General features: G+C 41.2%; 1 protein-coding gene across 1 annotated transcript; it reads right to left on the bottom strand.

Moving 5' to 3' along the window:
• Nucleotides 1-6,777: 6,777 nt before the first annotated feature.
• LOC134458817 (cilia- and flagella-associated protein 251-like) lies at nucleotides 6,778-9,163 on the bottom strand. The gene is made up of 3 exons (XM_063211221.1): nucleotides 9,134-9,163; nucleotides 8,179-8,562; nucleotides 6,778-7,534 (listed from the first exon to the last, which is right to left on the bottom strand). The coding sequence occupies exons 2-3, from the start codon at nucleotides 8,555-8,557 to the stop codon at nucleotides 7,281-7,283; spliced, it is 633 nt and encodes a 210-aa protein (XP_063067291.1). The 5' UTR covers nucleotides 8,558-8,562; nucleotides 9,134-9,163; the 3' UTR covers nucleotides 6,778-7,280.
• Nucleotides 9,164-15,066: the final 5,903 nt, after the last annotated feature.

Raw genomic sequence — 15,066 nt, 5'->3', positions numbered from 1 at the left:
TATTCTTGATACCATCCTTACTTGATGGGTTAGTAGTTATAAATACATTTTGACATTGAGGAAATCCATTATCCACATAGAAATAAACGTATTGAATTAAATTAGAGCAAAATTAGTGAAATAGAGCTGGCATGTGTTGGCTCAGAATCATGTGTAGCCAAGAAATATAGGTGTTTTACTCCATGTTTTCTGACTTAATCAGTTCATGTTCTGAGTAATTGCACTACTGTGTACTGTTAACAACAATGTGAAATTCCCACTCTTCAGCAATTCTGAAGATTTAGAATCAGAATACTTTAATTTGATATTTCCTAATTCCCTGTTGGCAGCACAGTGCATACAATTTCTCACAAACAAATTCACCCATTATTGCTTTAAAATATGCAACACGCCATCCAGATCATTGCTATTTTCCTGCAATTTGCCAGAAGAATCCATCCCAATTTCCATGGTAACACAAACATAATTTAGTTAAGAAAATGAGGGCTCCAGGTTCTTAGATTATTTGCCTTTAACACAAGGTTAACTTAACCTGTTTTACAACTAAACCAGCTTCTTAGTATACACTCTGGATGCACTCTGGTTTAAAATCAAAGGGAAAGCTTTGGATTTGACCACCATTCTCTCCAGGCACATCTGTGAGAAACACTGTGTCTGTGTCAAACTCTGTGTCTGCCACGATCAACCTATGAAAACCAGCTGGTTCAGACAATGGCCAATGTTGTGTGCGCTAAGACTGAGCAGAGCTGCTAAACTATCTCTTTACCAACATGATCCCATCATGTTTCGAAGCTATCACCATCAAAGTTGTCCCAAAGAAATCATTCCTATTTTGATGCCAAGCATCATGAAATGCTTTGAAGGGCTAGTCTTGTCGCACATCAACAAATCCACCCATCCACCTTCTTCTTGATCGCATTGGATGCTCAGCCAGGTCTTCTACAGAGGATGCAATCTCTCCAGTCCTCCCAGCCCTGATTCATTTCTATAAAAAGACTAATATGAGAGAATGCTCTGACATATAAGGATGCTGGTCATGGATTACAATTCAGTATTCAGCAGGACTTCTTTAGCCAAGCACCAAATGCCAAGAACCTGGGGCAGCCTGGCCTAGTGGTTAGAGAGTTGGTCTTTCAATCTAGGGGTTGCAGGTTTGAATCCCCCCTGACCTCTCCCTACATCTCCATCCATGGCTGAAGTGCCCTAGAGCAGTGGTTCCCAACCTATGGGTCGGGACCCCCCTTATGGGTCGCCAAAGATCCACAGGGGGTCGCGGAGCCCTCTTGATTTTAAGGGGTTTCGTTTTAAATATATATAGCCCATGTTGAATAAAAGACAAAGCATTTAACTAATATTAAATGCATAGACGCAACAAATTGTAAGTGCTACATTAAACATTTATTCTATATTTGACCAAAGACGAATTGAGGAATAAAATAACTAAAATAAGTTTTCGCAGGAAACGGAGGGCATCTTGTGACTCCGTCTCGGGCGCTCGCGTGGTTGGGTCACCAAAGCTTACAATAGTAAAAACATGGGTCCCTTAAGAAAAAGGTTGGGAACCACTGCACTAGAGCAAGGCACCTAACCCCAGGGACTGTAACCAATACCCTGAAAAATAACCTCACCTGACCCACATTGCACCAGGGACTGTAACCAATACCCTGAAAAATAATAACTGTAAGTCGTTTTGAATAAATAAAAGCGTCAGCTAAGTGCAATGTAATAATAATTATAACCTCATTTATCATAACACTGAGCACAGGGCCAAAGGTGTGCTCAGTCCTCAGTGCTAAACCTATTAGCACCAACCCTCTTTGGAAGTTTGCAAATGACAGAGCTCTAGTGGATATCCTCACCATGGGTTGATAAGACTGGTTGACATTTTTGATGTGGCACAGACACAACAACCTCCTGCTGACAGGTAGCAAGACTGAAGAGATTGTTGTCAACTTCCACACCCAATACCCAGGGTAAGCCCAACACCCTTCACACCCTTCACCCTTCACTGGTTTTGTTACTGGTGTAGAGAGTGAGCTATACAAAATCCCTGGAGAGACGCATGAGTAAGGCTCTCAACTGGGACACATACCCTTTGTCACTGATAAAGCCCACTAATGCCACTGTTTCTTGGGGTGGGCAAGTGCTTCACCAACCATCATGAGCTTTTGCTCAGCTAGTGCCACTCATCCAATCATCAATGAGCTCTGTGGCAAAAAGGTTTGCTATGTCCCTCGCCACAATGTCTAGAGCATGGAGGAGATGCCAGTACACCAAGGGACATGGAGTAGGCCATAGGATGGTTTTACAATCCAGCAGTGGGATCACTATCTCTTTCCTTGTGCCAGGTGGCACAGGAAGTGCGCCACTAGGGCCCTGCAGAACAGACCACTGTGTGTGTGTGTGTGTGTGTGTGTGTGTGTGTGTGTGTGTGTGTGTGTGTGTGTGTGTGTGTGTGTGTGTGTGTGTGTGTGTGTGTGTGTGTGTGTGTGTGTGTGTGTGTGTGTTTATGTGTGTGTGTCTGTGTGTGTCTGTGTGTATGTGTGTATGTGTGTATGTGTGTATGTGTGTTTGTGTTGAGAGTGAGTCTGGAGATGTTTATGAGATGGTAGAAAGCAGATTTGTTGACTATTTTGATTTATTTCTATTTTGGGACTATTTTGGGACTGAATTGATGTTGATGAATCTAGGATAAAGGATGAATCCAGGGACTGACTGTGACATATTGTTGTCAGTTTTACAGGTAGTGAAACCAGACGAGTGCTGTGCCAGATAATCCAGTGAACTCTGAGAGCCATTGAAAGAGGATGGTGTTAGGTACCGTGTCAAAAGCTGCAGAGAGGTCCAGGAGGATGTGGATGAGAAACAGATTTCACTAGGAGGGAATGAGGCTCTGGTGTCCACAAGTGGGGCCGATGCTTACAAAGCGGCACTGTAGGGAGCGATTTGCATATACCAGAGAGAATTGACTGGCACATTCACCATTGGTTCCCTGTGCTCTTCATAGATGAGAGCAGGTTCACACTGAAGACATGTGGCAGACATGACAAAGTCTGGAGAGAACATGGAGAATGTTAAGGTGTCTGCATCATTTATGAACAGCACAGTGCGCCGACGGTAAATATGCCGTTTTGATGTTCTCTGTTCTTACGCAAATTGCCCCCTACGGTGCTGCTCAGAAAGCATAGGCCCCATGTGTGGATTAGGGTGGCGGACGTCCGTCTTAAGAACGGACCGTCCGTCTTTTCAGTTCCTTGTCTGGCGTAAGGCACAGCATTAAGCCGAACAAAGATGCATTCAAATACATGAAATTGCATCTAAGAAACGACATTTTTCCCCGTCCGAAAATATGTCCTCCTTTTGCGCGTCACGGAGATGGTCACCCTAGTCACAATACCAGGCCCTTATACCCTCATCATGAAATCTGTTTCTGACCATTTGAACAGCAGCATACAGGCCTACATTAATTGCCTGTAAAGCTCATTTTGCAGAGCTCTGGCAGTGGTCTTCCTGTGCAACTTGGCACACAGAAGGAGATATTAAACCATCCTATGGTCTCTTCCATGTTCCCTGGTTTACTGGCATATCTCCTGGCATCTCCTCCGTGCTCTGGGCAGTGCTGAGGGACACAGAATTGTTCATGTGCACTAGACCCTCTCTATTCTCTATGCCATAACATATATGTACTGCTTTTATTACTGTCGCTGACAATTTACTGTGGTCTAGTATTTCTTTGTGGTCACTGCAGAAGTTTGACATGATCTTATTTTTTGTGCCTCTGCACTTAAGGTAGGTTTGGAAATGTTAGGTTTATCATTTGTTGTGCCTTTGCACATCAGATGCTGTCCTGTTTTGCAATTCCATTCGTGTCCTGCCTTGTTTTCACATGTTTGAAACACAAAATTGGTCTTTTGTTTTTGGCTTTCTGGCTTTCTATTATTCATCATCACAAAAATCAAGCTATAAATGAGATACATTTCAAAATGTACACACATTATGAACAACAAAAGGCTAATGCAATTAAAAAAAAAGACAAACACACACAAAAAAAGGTTAGTGTTTACACATGATTTTTTCAGGCTAATATTACAAAACCACACAATTCTAGTGAACTTCTTCCATATGAAATTGTACATATCACTTACCCATCAAGCAGATATAATATTTATAATATGACATGGTCAAAACATTTATCAAATATCACTATTCCTAGTCATTTAAGGTAATTTTTGGGCCATGATCATGCAAAGGGTCTGTTGGCGGCCATCTTGAAATTGAGACCTTTTTTAAAAGTCAGAGTTTGGTCAACTTTTATAATGTTCTACGTACATCTGATACTATTGTAAACCACTGAAAAATCTGCTAGAAGTTTTGGGAGGGTCAAGTCATCAATGCATCTCAATGCATCAGATTGCTAATATTTTGTGCTTTTCGCATCAACCATGACTAAGCATAGCCTTAAAAGGTTGCAGGGATGTTTTAATGTTAATGACAGCATGTATGGTAGTGACCTGAAGTCAAGGAATGTATTAAGTCATAAATGCTTGCAATTACTGTCATCTTTGCACTATTTTTCAAAACTTACAAACTAGTTCCTAACCGAATGTGTAGAATATTTGATACATTTTAGTCATTTTTGTCCTACAAAGTAGTCAAAACATGTTTTTATGAACATAATGACCCTTCCAATCCATTCCCCATGCAAGAATTATGTGGAAAAGTGGTCTCATTTGTCTTTGTATCATGTTTGGTTCAAAAGTTATGTGAATAGTCAAATATCAGATTTGAAAAAATCGCTATTGCACAGTTTCCAAGATGACCTCTGAAAAACAGTCATGGGACAATTTGCAGCAATGCTAACATCTTTTATTGTTAACTAGACATATTAAGGAGTCTAAAAAAATGGGTGGCAACAACAATTACGGGGGGTGCGCGTGGACCCCCTATATTGACTAGACTAAAATGATTGCAGTGAAATGTGGAAAAGGATGGAGGATTGCACACACCCTCTGTCAGAATGGGAATTAATTTGTACAGCCTCTGCTTTATCTGGTTGTCTCCAGATGAATGGGTTTCCGCCTTACTCCATTCACAAAGCTGATTGGAAAAGTGGTAAGCTGAGCAGAGGGTCTGATGAGAGGCATGGGACAAAAAAAAGAAAAACGGCCATTTCTGGCTCAACCGGGCCCCTCACACATACAAGCCGAAGCCGTTTTCATCACATATCTCATATTTCATCACTAACCATTGATCATAGTTATTCATGGTTTTCATGTTTTTTTCAGCATGGTTTGTGTCTATGCTTTAACCATAGTCACAAACCATGCTCAAAAAAACATGGTTAATTGTGGGTTGCACCAAAAAAACATGGATTTTGTTTTGGGTCACCCAAAAAAACATGAAATCTTGTTCTCAGCCATGGTGTAATGTTTAGGGAGTTGGAACGAAGATCACAGAGTTGCAGGTCCGAATCCCACCCTTAGGCCGACCTCTCCCTACACCTCCATCCATGACTGAAGTGCCCTTGAGCAAGGCACCTAACCCCACATTGCTCCAAGGACTGTCACCAATATGTGTGTTGGATAAAAGAAGCGCCTACTAAGTGTAATTTAATGAATAATTATAAACCGTGATAAAACCATGGTTAGCTTTCAGAGTAAAACCATGGTTTATTTTATAGTTAAACCATTGTCAAACCAAAAACTGTGCCGAACCATGCTCAAAAAAACATGAAATCATGGTATACCATGTTCGATTTCCGACATGACTGGCAAAAGGGGACATATACAAAGCAGTGTGGAGAGGTAATGAATTGATGACCAAAAGTAATTGTCAATATTGCACATAAAATACAAGGTGACTTGATAAGGACTTGGACTTGGACTTAAAATGTGTCTTAACTTGTGACTTGATTCGGACTTGATTGTAAGGACTTGAGACTTACTTGCGACTTGCAAATGAGTGACTTGGTCCCATCTCTGATTGGTACCCATCTTGGTGTCCATTCAATTACAGTAACAGCATAGCCACTGAAGCAGTGTTTCATAAATGTACTGGTGCTGTGGGTGCTAAGATGATTTTCTTTACAGTGTGAGTAAGTTGGGGTGATACAGCACATGCCCAAATGCCATGCCTACTCGCCATGAAGCAGGTGTGAAAATGTGACATTAGCACCTGCTAGTCATCTCATCACAGGTGCATTTATTTGTAAAAGGTGCTAAAAGCCACAGTTACTTAATTGTTCAAAACACATTGCCTTTCAGAGTGAAACATGCATTAAGTGGCAGGTTTAACAGCTACAGCGAACAGTCTTGATTTGGGAGTTTCAGTGAAAACTTTTATTTTGGTTTGGTGAGAGAATTTACCACATTAAGCAGCAGGAGCTTTTTCACTAAGAAATTAAGTAATGGTAGAGCAATGTGACAAGGTACCTTCCAAGGTGTCAATAAATGATGCTGAAAACTAGAGGCATATGGCATCATTTCTTGATACCGCCCTGTTTGTATTGTATGTAATAACTCCATTTCTGAAGACCTGCACTTCTATATTTTTAGAGAACCCTGTTGTTGGTTTGGTTTACATTCATGTACTTGATAATACATGTAAATAGTTATATTACATAAATAAAATAAAAATCTATGTAATTTTGATAGCTTTGTATTAAATAAAAATGAATTAAGATTATTTTCTCAAAAGGCACTTAGGGAGTTTTGCATCTGAACTCTTTGTATGTAATAACCATGTAAAGACGACGTTTGAGCCTTTTATTCAAACAACTAAGAAGAAGTGCATGAGGCAACTCACACATACACATAGAATCAACTGAATTGAAAAATATAGGGAAGAAACATGTCCAAACAAACATAGACAAAAAAACTCAAGTGCACATGGTAGTAGAAGAGTAAACTGCCTAATAGCAATGGTAATCATAATAAAATGATAAAATGTCCTAATAGTAAATAATTAGGCCTATGTAAAAGTAAACTTTGGGAGGGTAAATATAAACATTGATCATTCACAAATGATGTATGGCGGCCAAGAAATAAGGCACTTGAACAACTTTGGTGGCCAACGGCTTGTACCTTGAACACACACGCGGACACTAGCCAGTGCCAGGTGAATGGCAGCTCATCTCCTCAGCATCTCTTGTGCTGTGACTGCTTATGCCCCACCCCCTTAGCCTTTCATCTAAACCGTCCCAATCATCACGCTTCATCTCTCCTCCTCCTCCCTGTTCAGTTCGCCTTCTTCCTCATCTAGTTTTCTTCCCCCTCTATCCTCTATTCTTCCTCTTCCCCCTTCACCTTGTCTTCTTCCCCCTCTATCTTCTCCTTCTTCATCTTTTGTTCCTCCTCATCCTCCCTCTTCACCTCATGCTCTTCCCCCTCCTCTTTCTTTATGCTTTTCTCTTCCACCTCCTTCTTCACACCGTCTTCTTCCTCTTCCTTCTTAATCTTCACCTCCTGTTCTTCCTTCACTTCCGTCGTCATTTTCTTCTTCTCGTCATCTTCCTTCTCTTGCCTCTTCCTCTTTGCTGTTGATGAGATCGGAATGGATAAATTACATAATCAGGCCAGACAACCAGTCTCAACAATGGAGTAGGCCTTACATTAAAGAAATTCCAAATCCACTTGAAACATTACAGAGTTTAGTTCCTTAAACTATCGACATTTTAAATGTCCAATGAAATATGTGGTAAATGGCCAATGTATTTTCAGGTGAAATGTAGCAGATTTCCAGTGAATTGGAAACACTGTGAATAGCGCATTTTAAAACAATCAATGCTCAAAGTCACATGTCGAAATAGGGGAAATAATAGGCCAACATTAGTCATAGTACAGTAAACTATAACTCTGCTCAGACAACATTGGCGCTCAGCCAATATCAGTCAACCATTGAGAGTAGAGCTTAACTCTAAATGCAGTCAACCCATGATGTCAAATTGCCATGTGTTACACCTGACTCAGGTGATCTGACAGACAAATTATAATTCTAGAACTAGTTCTAAACGATTCGATGTAGAGCTAGCCCCTGTGGATGTGTTCGATACAGCAGAAGTCTTTGCACTGACTGTAGGCCTGCCTGCACTGCCTTGGCTAGCATGGCAGTGTAGCAGCTTGACATAATATTTGCGGGAAAGGAAGGAATACATGGACAGGGCATCATTATCAGTCTTACCTGCATGTAACTTATCTTGGTGCTGATTCCAACACGTGCACTTAGTGCAACTTGTACCATCTTCGCTCCAGTTGTCAGAGTCCGCATTTGTAGTCTGGTCTGACACAAGCACATGACTTTCTGTTTCAGATACAGGAGGGGTCGGCCCAAGGGCAAGCTGGTCCCTGTTCTTCTGTCTCCTCTTAGCCTGCCGCCACATCTTTCTCCTTGTCCTCTGACCTCTCTCACTCAGCTCCTTGATTCCTTTCTTTTTTCCTTCCTCAACATCTCTCCTCCATCTCTGCCTCTCACGCCTCAGATAGCTTTCCCTTTTCTCTGGGTCAGCATCTCTTCTGGCCCTGTATTCCCTTTGCCTTTCTGCAGCTGTTTTTGCCATCATTAAACCTGCAAATTTGACAAGTCAATGACCTACCCAATCTCAAGGAAATTTCATATGAGTAGTTCTACATACAAATTATTAAATATCAAATATAGCAAATATATAACCAGGCCCGCTGACACTTTGCCAGAGCTCCGGGCAGCTCGAACGGGCTTGAGCCCCGAGCTCTGCACCCCCACCACCCCACCCCCATCCCCAATAAAACATTCAATGGAATGGGTACCCAATTCTGTCCCCATCTATACCTGGCTTTGGGATAATTGACTTGTTTGTCCCCTGTCAGCTGGCCTGGGTGTAACAACTATTCAACCCCGTCACAGTCATTCAACACCATAACAACAGAATGTGTGACGGGGTTGACTGTGATAGGGTTGAAGATTTTATGCTAATCTGTTGTTAACTATTCATGCTAAATGCTAGGACAGTGGCACATGGCATTATTCAGTTTCAATTTCTTGACAAAAAAAATCTCTACAATGACTTTTTCACGCAACAGAGTTGAGTACTTAAGCTTGACGGAACCCATTTGTTTATAAAAGTGTTACAATATTTGAAGGAATAAGACATAACAATTACCACTTGTTGCACCATGCTGTTCTGGATACTCTGCTGAATCTACTTCCTTAAATGATGTCACAATGATGTCACATTTATGCATACAAATAGGGGTGGAGCCGGTTGCGTGACTGAGTTGAATTATACGCAGGGACAGAGGAAAATGCCTATATTTCTTCTAAAATATAATTACTTCCCCCCCCCCCAAAAAAACACATAGTATGTTAAATTGGGGTAGCAGTGATGTATTTAACAAAAAAAATAAAAAAATAAATACAGAATGTAAACATAAAATTGGCCACATTGTTACTGTAATTGGTGATGGGGACATGCAGAATCGCTGTGCTTCTCAGACATTAAACCTTATAAAAATGAAAATAACAGTAATTATATCCTTCTTTTCTATTTAATAGACTAAAAACAAGCAATATTTTGAAACAGTGCAGTTTAATTGTGATTTTGTCAATGTTCTGAAGAAATATATCAGTATTTTATCTTGGGACACTGAGACTTCTGAAAGGGCACCGAATTCATAGAATCACCCACAACAGTCCGAGTCCGAGTACGACTCCGAACAACAGTCCGAGTCCAACTCTGACAGCCCGTCCCACTCGTCGTCGCTGGAGGAGAGCTCGCTACTGCTGCCGAAGTCTGTACGCACAGCAGTGATTTATCCATGCCTTTCCCATACTTTTTTGCCTTGTCGTTTCAAAATATCGCGTAGATATCCTCTATCACCTCTATCAGCCATAGTTCTAGTCAGGTTAGCCAAAGTGAGTTTGTGATGCTGTTAACTCACCATGAGAACTGCCTCAGTCTGTCAGACCCCAGAGGGAGTAGCAGCATAGAATATCTATGCTAGCAGCAGCAGCACCTGTCTCGTCTGGTGATCCCGTGGGTTTCGCGCCAATTTCGACCAGTGGCAGAAGGGGTCCTGTTACTGGCAGGTAGATGGCGATCGTGGACAAGTGAAGACAGAGCCGTAAATTAAAATAATAATCTTAATAATTAAGATTAATACATTATAATAATAATTAAGATTAATAGGCCTATATAATAATCTTAATACACGGCTCTGAGTGAAGAATGAATAGGTTAGAGTGAGTCCATCCTTTTTTGATTTTCCAAGCATTATTCATGTGTATTCATCTTCATCTCAGTTACTATTTTCAGTAGGCTACTTACATTTATTGGTATGGTATCAGTTATTATAGTTCAGGCAGCATAATCACTGGAAGTAAACGGCATCAAGCCACAAGTGATCACAGGAGGGGATGTAATGGATGTTTTGCACTTTGGTGATTTTTTTTTACATTCATTCTCAAGTAAGGCCTACATTAGATGATGTTTTGTTTGCTCCCATAGACTTGCATTGTTACGCTTATTTATTACTGTTAGACGGGATCAGTGTTCCCACAACCCAATAGCCCCATAGTTTATTCCTGCTGCTCCATATTCCCACATTTTAAAGAAATTATTCAAATATGGGCCCTATGTTCCACAACTCCATTTTCCCACATTTCCGAGAACATGCATTTCTCCCAGCCATGGAACAGGGCCTATGAATAATGAACATGGAGCAACGGAATATGCTGTGGGACCAAAAGGCCTAAAATGTTGTGGGAACAGACACGCTCCCGTTAAACTATGCAAACACTGACGAAAAATCCTATGCATTCTCACATTTTACTGGGACTTAAAGGTGCATTGTGTAATATTTTGCGTAGTTCATTTCCAGAATCCATGAAGGCCATTCACAAATGTTACCTTTTAGTAAATAGCTTACCACCACCATAAAACTCTTTATTCAATATGACTGGGAAATTGCACTTTTCATAGGCCTACATGAAAAGGGGGATCCATGGTCCGCCATTTTGAATTTCTAGAAATAGACATTTTTAGCCACAAAACTTACCGTGCTTTGGTCATACTAAGGGACTGTACGTTATTTACCGGGGGGGGAGGGCTGGTGCGCTGGAAGTCCGGTCAAAAAAAAAAATCATGGCCCCCCCCTCCACCTCAAATTTTTTCCCCATGGCCCTCCCCCCACTTCAATTTTGTTTTCCCATGGCCCTCCCCCTACAGATAAAAAATATATATATTTCAAATTGGTAGATGAACAACCATCATGAGAACAGTCAGAGTAGCCTACATCAAGGGCGGTTGTCTGCACTATTATGTGCTATCGATATCAGTGGATACCTATGAGAAGCCGCAAGAATCTACCTCTGCGGCTGCATGGGATGCCTTTTAACTCCACTGTCACCAAGACAAATTGCATTCACTATTTTTTTTACGTGTTAAGTGAAAATAATAATAATAATAATAATAATAATAATAATAATAATAAAAACTTCCATTTCAATACCAATGTCCGAGTTGTTACTACTGTAAACTACAAAGTGGAGAGAGTTTCCCCACCGTAGCTTCAATATTTCCCTGCTCGACAAGCAGCGCCTTTCACAAGGTACGTTTTACATGTTCAGCACAGTAGCGAAGCCAGGGACGCAGGAACTGGTTTTGACCAGGGGGTGCTGTGAAAAAAAAAACTGTTTTTTAGATGCTATTTCCTGCGTTCTAATCAATTTTAGGGTGAGGAATGGCGAATCACATCTGAATAACTCCCTCATGTTTTATGTAGCCTAAACAAGGATGGCTAGATTTTACTTTTTTTTCTTTAACGTCTCACTTTGACATTATTTTCTTCTTGCGGAAGGGAAACGCGCACCTGATGTGGAGGTGAGGGCTCAAGAGCAAATCGCGCTGCCTTGACAGTTTGTCTCTTCAGCATGGCCAGTGTGCAATGTGTGAAATTAGAAGAAATGCTTTGACTAGGCTATGCGATGCACTCGTGAGAGGTGACCGGGCTTTCAAATAATTAAGATTTTCTTGCAATTGCGACTGTGGATCAGGTGCATCTCGGTCTCCCAGACCGCGCATAAAAGCACGCACGCACACACACAGGCATACCGGTAGCTCTACCTTCCCGAATGTAATTACACTCTGACGGCCAAAGAGTTCGGGATGTGATCGGAGCAAGAAGTAGGCTAAGCGCCAAAGCAGCTCGAGCCATTGCTGGCTATTGATACAGGGAGAGTGAGAAAGCCACCTTTAGTTTGCATTTAACGTAGGCCATTAAGACGCATTAATAGGTGGTGCTATGGTGGTCAAATCAGCAGCAAGAGGCAAAAGTAAAAAAAATTGCCAAAACAGAACCAGTACAACATTCCAAAACATCCAACAATAGCACAGCCATTACACACCGCGGCAATTCAACTTTGACAACTGTGATGATAGACAAGCCAGACACACCATCGGCTGTGCTCTCCTTCAGATTCACCCATAGCCAACTCCGAGGCTAAGATAGACTACTTCACCAGCAACAGGCAAGACCTAGCATACCAATACACGCTTATACGAATCCAATCTCCACAGCAAGAAAACAAAAGTCACTTCTTACCTGACACGATGCACAACTTGGTGACATTCCTTCTCCCGTCATGCTTTAAATGTACATAATTCCTTGCTTAGTTGGTCCGTTTTTGTTCACCAAAGTGATGAGACTTCTCTTCACAACAAGTTAGCTCCTCCAATGGTTTCAAGACCTTATGATGCATGGCCAACACATCGCCGTTAATACCACTTTTATTACTACCTTGACACCACAAGCTAAACAAAACAAACTCGCGTCACTGCACCGTTCTACCAAAGTACGTCTAGGCCAAATGTCTAGGCCTAGGTAGTTCTTTCCGGTCTGGTTGGGGTCTTTGAAGTTCTTTGAACACAAATGTAAGCACACGGCGGTGCCAATAAATAAAATCATGGCTTACCAGAGGCTGTGACCACCAGTTGACTACAACACCTCTCCAAAATTCCTCTGGAAATGCCCATCCAATTCGTTGTCAAAACTTCCCAAACTGTTTAGCCCATATAGTTCACATCAGCTAGTTTGATATTTGCTCACGGGCATTTTCTATGATGCTCAATGTTCCTCCGTAGCACTAGCAATCCTACAGTCAAAGAGAGTCAGCGCGGGCAATCTACAGTAGCTGCACCTGATAGTTTTTTGAACAGATACACGCTTCAGTGCTAAAGCATGCACCGGGACCTTGCATCGCAAAGCGATGTGTTTCAGAACATGTTTTATTATTGTTTAAAAAAATAAATAAAAATAAAATAAAATAAATTCGTTTTCCATGGCCCTCCCCCTAACTCCGATTTTTTTTGCCATGGCCCTCCCCTCCACCTCATTTTTTTTCATCATGGCCCTCCCCCCCCTACGCACCAGCCCTCCCCCCCCCGGTAAATTACGAACAGTCCCTAAATTGGCTACTGGTTTTACTACATCTTACACAGTGCAGCTTTAAATTTCTTGACATGAAGGCATCTACTACGTAGCCGACCTAAGTTCGATTCTCGGCCTGGGTCCTTTGCTGGCCCTTCACCGCTTCTCTCCCCCGCCAACTTTAAAAATGTAGCCCCAGGTAGCCTATGTGTTTATAATGCATTTTCCTCATTGTGACAGTCCCCTACAAGCCTAAATTGTAAATTGTTAATACTACATTCGTAGCTATGAAAACAAACTCATGTGAGCCTAGATTTCCATGCGAGAATTTAGGGTAGGCTATGCCTCCGTAGCCCCTTAATGCACACCGTACCTCCAGAGGCACCCTGTAATAGTCATTGAAATGTAACTACCATAGGACTACAATACTATGACATAACACCGGGCCTTTAGTAATGCACCACGACTTGGTCATTACCATAGTGGTAACAACAAATGTATAAAGTCGCGTCTTAAGGGGTTAATATGACAGGCCTACTACCAAGGCTTCAACAGTGGGAGTAACGCATACTGTAATGCATTACTTTTTGATGGAAACTGAGAAATGTAAGGGGTTACAGGGTGAAAATCTGTAATAGATACTAGTAACAATGTTAGTTTTGTTACAATGTTACAATATGTTTTACTGTAACCTGGATTTAAATGGTGTTCAGTGTGGGTCAAGCTGTTCCTGAACCTGCTACTTTTTAGTCTGCATGCTGCCAAACATCTCCTGGATGATAGGTCAAAGAGTCATGATCTCATGACCTTGATTTATACTGTCAACTGCCAGATCCATATTAAGTTATTTTGGTAAGAGTAACTACATTGATGCAAAAATGGTATAATGCATTACCTATTAATAGTCTACTCTATAGTAATATTGTAGAGTAAGGAATTACTTCAAAAAGACAGTAACATGTCATCAGTAATGCATTACAGTTTTTGAGTAATTTGCCCAACACTGGGTATCAATAACAATACTGCTTGCACATAGATCGCGTGGTGTTGGTTCTTGATATTGCCTTGTTTACGCTGTAAGTAATACATGCAACGGATTCTATGTCAAACAAAACAGAAGGACAACTTTGGGCATTTAAGTAATTTATTTAAACAACAGTGCATGTGACTGACAACTCACACAAAAGCCAACTGGATGGACAAAACATATTGACCTCATTTGACTTTGAAGTTGTCTCATTGTTAAATTCATGCATTCTGTTCACATATAGGCCTACTAACTACAGTAGTTAGTAGGCCTAGGCTATATAGGCCCTATATATTTTTTACTAGCATCTGCGGCTTATCTTGCTCTTCCAGACTCTCCATTCCTTAGGGTTCAGTTTTGATAGGCTGGTGTGGCCTACAAGGATTTGGATACACACTTGGAGTTGCGATTTTCAAGTACCTGTATTCTCTCTAAATGTCCTATTATTTGAGAATGGCCTGTGTTTGTGGATGTTAAAATGTGGTTAGGTGCTGTTTCCACGTAGCTGGATATTTTATGTGGATATTTTTTCTCCTGGTTGTATTGGTTTTGCATTGGTTTTGGCCTTCCGTTTCCACGTAGCAGATACTTAAAATCCAGGTATAAAAAGCAGGAGAAAAAAATATCCTGTGTAGGGGGCTG

The sequence above is a fragment of the Engraulis encrasicolus genome, chromosome 11 (assembly GCF_034702125.1).
Source record: "Engraulis encrasicolus isolate BLACKSEA-1 chromosome 11, IST_EnEncr_1.0, whole genome shotgun sequence".
In the NCBI taxonomy this organism is placed as follows: Eukaryota; Metazoa; Chordata; class Actinopteri; order Clupeiformes; family Engraulidae; genus Engraulis; species Engraulis encrasicolus.
The sequence above is the reverse complement of the archived record's forward strand: the minus strand, read 5'-3'. Positions and strand labels throughout refer to the sequence as shown.

What these genes read in the sequence shown, in the direction of transcription:
- LOC134458817 (XM_063211221.1), bottom strand. Translation starts at nt 8,557, where the DNA reads ATGATGGCAAAAACAGCTGCAGAAAGGCAAAGGGAATACAGGGCCAGA. An exon ending in CCAAGATAAGTTACATGCAG is followed by an intron (nt 7,535 to 8,178) that starts GTAAGACTGATA and finishes TCTCATCAACAG; the next exon opens with CAAAGAGGAAGAGGCAAGAG.